The following is an 11,844-nucleotide window of genomic DNA, read 5'->3' on the forward strand; positions in this document are numbered from 1 at the left end:
AACACATATTGCAAGCATCTTACCCTGTTTCTGATTAAGAAAAACTTGGAAATGTGTACTTCTAACAAGTTTCTCAATGATGCTAATCTGGGGTCATAGTTTAGGAAGTAATACTTTGGGGCAGTATTATTTCTATTTTGTAGAAGAAACTGAAGTCTCAAGAGTAAGACTTCTTATTCTTGATTTCTCCACCAAGGGTGCTAAGAACTTAAGTAGCAGAGCAGGATACAAATCAGGTCCTATCAGGTTGGGGTTTTTGTCTAGGCACACCAAGATAAGATAATAATCCTAATTACAAGAACTCTCTAGTATCTAGCCCATTAACAGGCCAGAGCTTGTTGAGTTGGATTGCATTAACCTAAAAACTCTATAAAATATAGCTTAGATACAAACATCTCACAAACCTCAAGACATATACACGTATTAAAACGTGTAGAAGTGTTCAGTTCCTTTTCTGTTCATTTCCTCAAATATGACATTTGGGATGTGATACCGTCTTCTTAATTTTGGGTCTCCTTACTTGAAAATCTGGATTTTTACAGACAGCTACAAGTTGACCCTCAAAAGAACACAAAACTAGTTGTGCTGACTATTCAAATGGACACCTGCTATAGCTTTACTTTATTTCTGCAAACCCAGAATGAAATAGGGAAAATGTGCACCAAAATACTAGCTAAGCAAAAATTCATTGACAAAACTAAAATTAACAGAAAGGATAGGGGGTGGAAGGGTTGAGTAAAGGGGAGCGTCACATTCAAAACTGCTGTTTTTAGCAAAATATTATGTGCCTAAATTCATGCAGATATCAAAGCAATTACATTTCAAGTGTTTACCAAATAGTTTTAAAATCCCCTTACGCAATAGCTTCCCTAACAGTCTTCAACATCTCCATGGCAAAAGTAACAAAACTTGAGGAAATAGGTTTAAATAGCTAAGGCTTTACATTAGAAATAAAAACTTTCTGGTAATGATAGTCACCTGAGTACATTCATGATCATTCTCTATCCTCTTAAATACTAGATGTTTAAAACATTCAATCTAATGGGTTCATCCCAAACTGTGTCAGATCTTGTTTCAGGCCTACTTTCCTACATTAATTACATTTCCCAAAACTAAGTAAAGAGAGCTACTTTGTTAGAATTACGGGAAAAAAGCTAAATTAAAAAAATAGGCTTCAAGTACAGGTAAAGACCCCTGGAAACCAGTATCCAAAGCTGAAAACTAATTCCCATTAACTGCATTTTATTCCATCAGAAAATAGACAGGCTACTATTCTGTGTAGTTCTCCATATGTTCTCGCCCAGTCAGCTCTAGTTTCCAAACACCACTAAGGGAAATCTAAGACTGACATTAAACTCACAAATAAATTAGACATTCAACTCCCAATGCCACTCCCATCTCCTACCAACAGAGTCATAAAACATCCATTTCTTTCAGTCAGAATTTCACTCCAATATAGTGCAGGAAGTACACAAACTAAGAGTAGTTTCTATTTTTACCACCTCAGAACATCCCAAAGGGAGTTATTAATTCACTACAAAAGGAAGCTGGTATCCATTTGTTAAGCAAATAGCCAGGAATAAACTTGTAAATTTCACAGTTAGATAGCCTCTGGGCACATATATAGATTCTGATTTGAAAAAGTACTAAAAAGGCTTAATTTTACCTAAAGCACTATTATGTTCAATTCAAAAAGGACTCAAGGCATAACATTGTTAAAAACATTTATTTTGATATAGTCTATCATAAATAAATCCACAGAAGTTCCACTCTGCCACAGATGCATCTAAGAGCCCTGTGTCATCCAACTGGTGAATGTATGAAAGATGTCCCATCTCTTATTCATCCAGAGTGTACACCTTCCATGTTGTTCCTGTTCGTTGACTGCTTCCAAATCCAGATGATCAAACAGTCCTTTATCCCCAAAGTAGGCTAAAATGTTTGTGAAGAGGAAAAATCAATTAACCCCCAAAATAAAAACTTGCAAAACATGACTTAAGAATTAGAAGATGCTATACATTCATACTTTTGTTTATTCATCTATCAAATTCAAAGTTACAAGGATCAATCTCATTGACAAAAAAATAAAAAATAAAAAACGAGAAAACATACAGAACCACATTTATGGATATACAATTTTGTTACTTTTGAGTGTGTCTGTCTGTTATAAACAAAAAAGAAAATTTTAAGTTGACAAATGTGATCAATCCAAAGATAAACAATGATTTTATTAACATGAAAAGACTGATGTACCCATCATTACATGCAACATCAGTAATACTAAAAATAACATCTATTGAATGCTTTCCATTGTCAGACATTATGCACACAGCTTATTATAATTCCCAATTTTAAAGATGTAGAAACTGAGGCTTTGAGGTAGTTATATATTATAAGTGGCAGGGTGGAATACAACCCTCTTAATCATTCATCCACACACATTCCAGGGGCAATTATCCTTCTTTCCACCCCAACTAATTTTTCGCAAAACATTACTATCACTGACTAACCCAAACTCCCAAATCATTTGTTGACAGAATTCAGTAAGGAGAAAAGAGATGTTTTATTCCTAAGTCCTGTTGATTATAAAAGTGATTTCTAGTAGTGTGTCAACTTGAATAAAACTACATTCCAAAATGACTATCTGAACACCTGAAAAGTTCATTTGTTAAAAGTATTTTCCTTTTGCCTGGGGGGGGAAAAAACAACGTGCATGTATTTCTAATTTTCAAATGCATTTTAAAAACTCCCATTAAACCCCAAGTATTTTTGCATACAATTAAGATATGAAAATAAATTATTCATCCTTTAATGTATCCTCCTCAAGCATATATCAAAATAAAGAGATGTAACAAGCACCCAAAATAAAAAGAGTATCTTCTTTGGTGTTATACAGATAATGAGAATGACTCTCTAAGTTAACTTAAGTGTTCTTATATTTTGCCTAAAATAATGTTTTACTATGACATCACCCCTTATTAATAAAAGTATTGCATTTTGAATAAGGCATTCACATCAATCAACATTCGCTAGTCATATACCATGTGCAATCCTGACGGAAAAAGAATGTGGTCCTAATCAAAGAACCCAACAACTTAGTAAAGAAGAAAAATCATGAAGAACATTATTTACACAAGTATTAAGTAAATAAATTCTACATAAAAAAATAAACTTTACATGAATAAGAATGTTGTAATAAAAATTTACATTAATTAAAAAATACCCTGCTTAGCAGATACAATTCTGTTCCTTTCAGAGTACAGACTAAGCAGCTCATGAAGACCTCTCTAGTTCAGTCTTTTCAGTGCAAGCAAAAAATAGGAAGTTTTCTAACTGGATAACCCTCCATTTAATTCTTTTCTAAAATTCAAATACCCCTGGAAGGAAACCAGAAGATGATACTAATAACAGAAAAGATGACTAAGGCAGCATCAGAAAGAAAAGCAGCATGAGAAGGTAGTAAGTAGAGAAATGAAAAAGTAGGGTGGGGCTATTCCATCTGGTGTGCAATTTTAAAGGATTGACTTCTGGAAGCCAAAATAAAATATAACAGAAGGGTAGCCTATCTGCAGCTCTGGTTCCTAGATCACCCAGGACACACAAAATGTTATTTCCCAGCATGCAAGTTCAGTCTAAAAATAGAACCACAGGATGCAGGATGTATCAATTCCTGTTTAAAGAACACCAAGAGGTTAAGGCCACTTAATTTAATTCAACTCTGCTGGCACTTAAAATACCTAAAGAATTACAGGGCAAAATACAATCTAAATAAACAGTAATAATAGAAGACAGAGAATGACAAACACAAAATACTATGGAAACATAGAAAATAGGAGTGATTTCAACTAGAAGTGGGAAAAGATTTAGGGAAAAAGTGACATTTGAGTTTAGGCTTTTCTAGATGCAGGTTTTCATTAAATGAAAACTGAGGGGAAGCTGCATTCCAGGATGAAGGAGCACAAACACATAAAGGCATGAAAAATACACTTTTTATTCTGGGACTATCATGCAAGTATTACACAGTCAGAGCACAGTTCTTACAGGAGAAGAAATGAGGTAAAGGAGATGACATAAAAGATTAAAAATAACTATTAATAGTTTATTGCTCATATATTACGTGGCAAATACTGCTAACATACAATATTCTTACTCAATCCACATGGCAACCTTATAAATAATAATAGATATTATTATGAACAATATACAAAAGAGGGAATTTCATCTGAGAAAGGTTTAATGGCTTCTTGGGGAAAGGTATGTGATGGTTAATTTCCTCTGCTTGCAAAATGTTCACACAGCTTGACCAGGTAGTTCCAACTGTTTCCAAAGGAAAGAACTGGTCTAACATTATTCAGCTAATAAGTGAACTGGTCCAAGGTTACTCACCTAGTATGTAGCAGAGACATTACCTCAAGTCCCATTTTACAGATAAGGACATTAACAGTTCAAAGAGAAAGGACAAGGGAAAAAAAGGAACTTAGTGGAAACCTCTGAAAGTTTTAAGCCACACAATAAAAGGTAAAAGAAGACACTGAAAAAAAGGAAGCAATAAGTGAAGACCATTTGCTGAATAACTTTATCAGGGAAGAGAGAACAAGTGCACAAATGGAAAAAGATGAGGGCACATACAGTGGTAACCTTTAAGAAAAACCCCTTCCTCTGAGAGAGGAGAGGCCAGCAGGGTAGACAAGTGGAGAAAAGTCATATCAGATGGCACTGTGCTAAAAGGTAAGATTATCTGGGGAAGGCCATGAGATGCAGTGGAAAGAGTATGGGCTCTATAGACAGATAAATTCCACTACCTACCAACTGTGTGGCCTGTTCTTAAGGACTGAAGTGAGAATTACAAGATACTATATACAAGGCACCCAAAACAGACTGACACATTGCAGGTAACTGCTAAGAAAAGTCCGTTAGGGCAATCCACAAAAGTCAGAAAGGTAATCTGATATCCCACAGCATTTGTGCAGGGTCCTGTTAATCACAGTGCCACAAGTATCAGTCCTTCATATAAAGGAAAACCCGCTGTTCCAGAATCTACATATATCTATAGCCACACTTATACTTTTCACAAGTAATCACATATAAATACATGTATACATGTAAGATGTGAATAAATACATTGTATGTGTATTAAGCTGGCACTTAGTTACCACTGGCAAGGTTGTTTCTGAGAAAGGAATTAAACAATTTCTGGCATTTGCAGAGCATTAAATAGTCATACATTCTGATTTACTAATCTCAAGGATTTTATCATAAGGAACTTATAAGAAAATAACACCAGTAAAATTTATGTGCACAGAATGTTATCTTGTGAGATAAAATACTGAAAACTGAAAAACCTAAATCAACTGGAAACATGTGGAATATCAACTTTAATTTTAGGTGAAGAAAATAAAATCCTATGTACCCTTGTTAGAATAACATAAAACGTATTTATAAGGATAAGACAGGAATATAGAAAATTAGAAAAAGTAGTGGAATAAATTTATTTCATTTTAAAATATGCTGCACTGTGGAAATAACATGGTGCAGTAAATAAAAACTATCAGGGGAAGAAAAACTAATTACTTGATAACACAAATCTGTAAACTGTTGCAGTTTTCCAAAAGCCCAAAAGTATACTGACTGGTAAAGCTCTACTACAATGCCTACCACTACTAATTTTTGCTTTCCAATGATTCAGTACTAATATATAAACATTTGCCCTCAATGTTTATTTGTAAGAGCAGTACCTCAAAACAGTTGGTTCAGGCATTCCAGGATCTGCACCCCTCTTAAATCCTGAAAGGAGAGTGGGGAAGAAAGAGAAAAAAAATTAAAACCATAACAGACAAAAAAAGTTACAGCCAAGATTTTACTCTTTTTAAAGGGAAAAGGAAGGAAAGAGGGGGGTAGATGAAAACAAAAGAGCAACAAACCACAGAGACAAAAAAAGCAAGAACAGGCTAACAGAACCCCAACATACACAACAATGGAAAAAGGTGGCACAAATAAGAAGAATCAAACTCCCTCTACCTTTCTTAACTAAAAGGAAAGCCAGTCCCAAAGTTCAGTTAGCTAGCTGCTCCCTCCTAGCTTTAAGTGAAATTGGGAACCCAGGATAGAGGGGGGGCGAGAGGGAGACAACACCGCTGGTAATTATTGGCCCTAATCCAATAATCTAAACATAGTCACTAATCTGGGAAAGCAACATTTCATTTTGTTTAATTCATTAAAAATAAGGGAAGAAAGGGAGCTTTATTATGTTCCGTATTCCCAGATTATCAGTGGGCCTGCAGCATAGGGTTCTGTGAAGACTAGGTAAATGAACTTTAATTTAAGACTATTCATGAAACCTACAAAGCAGAATCAGCACCTGTTAAAATCGGAAGATTCTAAACAATGGAATTGGGTTTTAGAAATGTCCAACTAACAAAGCTGGGGCTCCTTCTCTTTCACTATTTTGCCTGAGTATGGCAGTAAGATTAAAAAGTTAAAGACCCCTAAAGTTAGAAATAGAGTAAGGTTCAGTTGCATAGTGCTTGGTGAAAATATTTGCCAGAACATTTAGAAAACGTTGCATTACAGCTTTATGTAAACTGTAAACTTTGCATTTACAGTTAAGAGTATGGACCGAGAAGACCCACTGCTTGAATTCATTGTTCCTCCACTTGACAGCTGTGGCCCTCAGCAAGGAACAAACTCCATGACTCAGTTTCCTCACCTGTAAAGTGGGATCTATAACAAGTCATCCAAATCCTTCACTGTGCAGGTGAGAAAACAAGAAGCATAATCATGTTTCAAGGCAATGGCATTAGCCACAATGTCTTCAGGCCTCTACTTAAGGTAGAACAAGTTATTTAACTGGAGAAGAGAGGGCTTTTTTCCCTCACTTCTGAAAACTCACTTAGGGCCTAAGTGTGACTTAGTCGCTTTCACAAAGATGAAGTCATTTAACTCACAACTGCAAAGAGCAGGTCATCTCCATTTTACAGTCGTAAAAAAAGAAACTGAGAGATTGATTGCGTGACTCGTTCAAGACTATTAAAATAGTAAGGGACAGACGGGAACTCGAACTCAGGTTACACCGACCCTACTAGACCAAACGTAGAAAGATTTGCACAACGTGGTCCCTTTCTCCACTCCCCGAACGCCAAAAATGGAGTCGCAGCCTCCGCCCCACCCCCTTCCCCCGAGTCACCTCCCAGATTCCTCTCCCACTGACCCAAGTAAATCACGAGAGGAATAAAGCCCCAGCGGATAGCAAACTGGCCGCCCTTGAAAAGCTGCTGCAGTCTCTGCTTGGCCTCTTTGCTCAGCTTCACCATGGTGACGGCAGGCGCGTCTCAGTGAGAAGAAGCGACAGCAACGACCCGCGTCGGGAATCCAAAAGGCAGACGAGGTGCGCACGCGCCATACGCGGCCTTTACGGCAGGAGTCGTGCGCGTCGCCAGCAGAGGTCGTAATTCATCGCCCTTCGCCAGCCTCGCCAGTCCCCGCGCGGCCAGCAGAAGGCGCATGCGTGCTTGTTTGGCCTCGCTGACAGGCTTCCGTTCACTTTCCAGGTCACATGTTATGACCTGGAGGGTCCTTCATCCCACACCGCCTTCACTCTTCCCAGTGTTCCTTGCCGGCCAAAGAAGGGACATTAAGTGCAAAAGTAGTGGGTTTTAGTCCTGACCCTTATTCTAACTTACCGTGAGATTTTGAACGACTTATTTAACTTCTCTCAGAATCGGTTTGTTTCTTCAAGCCGAAGGTTACCTGACGGAAGGTTACAAACTCATGGTCAATTGGTCCCGCAGTCATGTTTCTTTTGACTCTCATAATGTTATTTTACCAATTCTTGTTGAGACACACACAGAGGATGAAGCGATTGTACCCAGCACATGCTAGATGAGTGGCATCAGCAAAGAAAAATGAGTTAGAAGAGAGAGCTAACATTGTGAACTGAGGTAATTAGGAAAAACCTTTATGGAGAGCAAGGGAATTAGCTGACTTTAAAGAATGTTTTCAGGTCCAGAAACTCAACTTTCCAACTATTAAGGGAAAGATTGGTTCCTTTCCTGGCCCCTCCTGTTTTTCCTCGAAATTTGTATCCTGCCGCAAATTTGTATCAACGTATTTGTTAGCCTGTGCATAGAAAGAAATACACTCAAAACTCTTAGTAATAATCATCTAAGGGGTAGGGAGGGAATTATTTGAACTCTTCGCTGTCCGTGGCTGTATCTCTGTAATGTGTTGATTATTTTTCATAATGAGAAAATATGAATTTTTTCATCAGAAAAAAAGGAGATTTTAAAACAAAATAAAGCTCTTCAAGGACCTCCCCACTGCCTTTAGGAAAAAAGATTAAAGATCCACTCCACAACCTATCTGATCTTGAAGTCACCATATTTGTCTCTAATCTCTGCTGTTACCTCTGCCAGCAAAAACTTCCCATACTCCTTTCTTTTTTAAGGTACTCTCAAGAATCTCCACAATGTAATGGCCTGCCCTGGGTAAATTCAACACTTTTTCTGTGGTACTGTAACAGGCTGGTCCCCAGGAAAGGGGGAAGTTCCAGGTTCCCTGCCCCACCCAAAGGGTGGGGCTGAGCAGGGAGGGTGGAGCTGATCAGGGAGAGAAGAAGCCAGAACCCATTTAGAGCAGGCAGGTTTTGGGGGGTCTGGGGTGCACCTCTCCCTGCCCTGTAACAGTACCCCCACTCTCAAGTTGATCTGTCATTATCTACTTAACAATCTCTCCAAATGGCTACAGACAGAACTCGATGTTATTATTCTTATATCACCAATGAATGGCATTGGCGAATTAATTTGATCGAGGTCTAACAGTCTTTGTTAATCATACTACTTGATTATCCACAGAACGAGTATCTAAAATGATTATTTGTATATTTGTAATTAGAGGTATCCTTGGCAAAAGAACTAACATCCTCCTTCCTGGTGGGCAAGAACACTCCGAAGACCAAGGAAAAATGATAACTAACATATACTGGGTGCTTAGTATATATATGCTTGAGCTGCACTAAGTGCTCACATTCCTTAATTCATTGAATCCTCATAACCCTAGAAGATGTGGTCTATAGTACCATTCTCATTTTAGAGATGAAGGAAACAGAAGCACAGGGAAATGAAGTAAATTTGCCCATACTCAGTAGGATCTAAATAAGCCCAGGATAAATAAAATTAAAATTAGGAGTTCTTAGACCAGAGCCTTAAAAACCAACCACAACATTAGACTATAGGAAAGAAGCAGCATAGAACTAGAATGTTGATTACTGACAATGTACAACTCTCTGAGTTATAATCACCAAAATGTGGTGAAACATAAAAAGATGAAAGGCAGTCCTCCACTTAAAGATTTTATGATCTCAGAGAGTAAAGCAAGCCTGTTAATAAATTATTTGTCCATATTGACTAATCTTTGGGAAAAAATAAAAACAAGATTAAACACATAGACCCAGGAGGGACAGCTCTGTGTTTGAATCCTAGCTCTATCACTTAGCTGTGTGATCAAGGTCAAGTTGTTTAACCTCTGTGAGTCTGTTTTCTCATCTGTAAAAGAAGGCAAGTGCCCACCTCAATTAGTTGTTATAAAGACGAAGAGGTAATAAAAAGACTTTACTTGCTTAGCTAAGTAAAGTCACGATCAAAGGTAAGATATTACTATTTTTGATGGCTTGCTGCTTGCTTCTTTATTCTTACTGATTTCCATACAAAGATTGACTTTTTCATAAGGTTTTTTCCTAACAGTGACCATGAACTGCTGCATCTACTAGACACACAGCCATTGCATCTGCTATATACAATAGAGTGTGAACTCGTGGAGGAGTGTATTTTATACTTTGTCTCCATTAAATCTTAATATAATGCTATGCAATGGAGAAAATTTAACAAATATCTTTTGCTCTGAAGAAAAGTCATGTGGAGCTGAAATCACACATGCCAAGATTTTAATCCAACTCTGCTATTTACTCAAAATGAGAACCGTAAGAACCAGCTGATTGCATATCAGAAAAGCAAATTAATTCACCATGGTTACCAGAGCAACAGGGCCGATTTTCCAAAATGCAACCAAATATATGAGCCAAAATGAAAAAGAAGAAGAGCACAAGGGGCTATGGTGATGGTTCACGAGTGATGTGGTAGTGGGAGATTTATTTATGGTAACAACACCTGGGGGGAGAAATCAAATATTATACAAAAATGAACAACAATGTAAGAAAATAAAAAAGTTCAACAAAAAAATGAAAAGAAAGAAAATTTTACCATATATTTTGTTTTTCAGAAATGTTATATACAAAAATATAACAATATTCAAACACCATGTGCTTTCTTGAATTTTAACTATTACTTTGTCCTCTTTTTTCTGCCCAGTACTTTGGCTGAAAAAAATTTTCTTATTGCCACAATACAGTTTTGGATTCTTCAGCACATCAGGTAATAAGCATCTGTGTAAAATAAAATTTCCACAAAGAAGAGATTAGTGAAACGGCATCACTGAGTTATCCACCAGATATAAAGGGTCTGCCAAGAAAGGAGTTTCAGAAAACTGTTATGCTCCCACAAGGACCTGGTTATCTTATTTGGTGACAGAGTACACTATCCTTGATAAGAAAAGAGAGTCTAGAATAAGGGCCACTTTTGTAGGGCATACAATATGTTGTTATAGGAATTTAGAAGAGATAAAGTCACAGAGAGTTGGTCTGTTCCGGCAAAACTTCATAGAAATAAGCCCCAGCTGGTTTCTGTGGCTCAGGGAGAGAAGGAGCAGAATTAAGAAGTACCAGAAAGTGCATGATTATGAGAAGGGTAAAATGCTTTAGGTGGGACAGAAATCTCCAGGCAAGAAATGAGATCAAGTTGTAAAAAAGAACCTAAATGTCAAGTTAAGAAATTTGGATTTTAGCCAGAGTGGCTGGAAAGCTGCTGAATATTTCATGGGAAAAAAATTACAAGATGAAAGCATTTATCTTTTAAGGTTTAATTTTTTTCAATTTTCTTTATTTTGTTAAAGAGGAAATAAATTCAGTCTGAATTTAAAAGGTACAAAAGGGTTTTTTGTGAAAGGTCTGCCTCCCACTTCTGTCCCCTGCTGCTCACATTTATCCCTGGCTGCAAACCACATTTACCATTTTCCTATATAGTCTTTCAGAGGGATCTAAGCATATGAAAACAAAGAAACAAAATTCCTCCCCACCTCCTTTTTTTGCAAAATGGAATGCATACATACTTATTTTCCTTGCATTTGTTACTTAAAAATATAACTTGGAGATTATTCTGTATGAATACACAAAAGGAGTCTTCATTCCCTTTTTTAAAAATAGATGAGTTGGTACAAAAGTACATACAGTTCGAGTTCTCTCTATGTCTTTGGCACATGGTTGCCCAGTTCTTGCAAGCAACTCAATGGTGTCTAATTTCTTATATATCCTTGTAGAGATAGTCTAGGCCTATGGAAGCAAATAAACATATTCATTCTTCCCATCTCTTTAAAATAAACAAAAAGTATGCACACTATACATTCACTAACTTACATTTCTTTTGTATTTAGAAACCCAAGTAGTGTCTTTATTTTAATTAATAATATTGTACAAGTGTCAATTTCCTGATTTCGACAATGTTTTATGGTTATATACAATCTTACTTTTGGGAAAAGCTGGGTAAAGAAAGCTCCTGGCACACAGGAATTAACTGTACAATTTTTAGAATTTCTTTATAAAGTTTTAAAAAGTATGTCAAAAAATATTAAGAATATTTATTAGTGATTACATAAATAACTTGCCTTTTTATAGATGCATAGTATGTTAATAAATAAAATAGTGACAACTATCCTGTGAGAGCAAACTATTTCAGATTT

At 36.6% G+C, this 11,844-nt stretch overlaps 1 protein-coding gene across 1 annotated transcript; it reads right to left on the bottom strand.

The window, feature by feature from the left end:
• Nucleotides 1-1,764: 1,764 nt before the first annotated feature.
• On the bottom strand, nucleotides 1,765-7,448 carry TOMM7 (translocase of outer mitochondrial membrane 7). Its single transcript, XM_084230930.1, has 3 exons — nucleotides 7,208-7,448; nucleotides 5,736-5,784; nucleotides 1,765-1,932 (listed from the first exon to the last, which is right to left on the bottom strand). Exons 1-3 carry the CDS (start codon nucleotides 7,308-7,310, stop codon nucleotides 1,917-1,919), a joined length of 168 nt encoding a protein of 55 aa, XP_084087056.1. The 5' UTR covers nucleotides 7,311-7,448; the 3' UTR covers nucleotides 1,765-1,916.
• Between the last annotated feature and the right edge of the window lie 4,396 nt (nucleotides 7,449-11,844).

This window comes from Talpa europaea (assembly GCF_964194135.1).
Source record: "Talpa europaea genome assembly, chromosome: 3".
Classification (NCBI taxonomy): domain Eukaryota; kingdom Metazoa; phylum Chordata; class Mammalia; order Eulipotyphla; family Talpidae; genus Talpa; species Talpa europaea.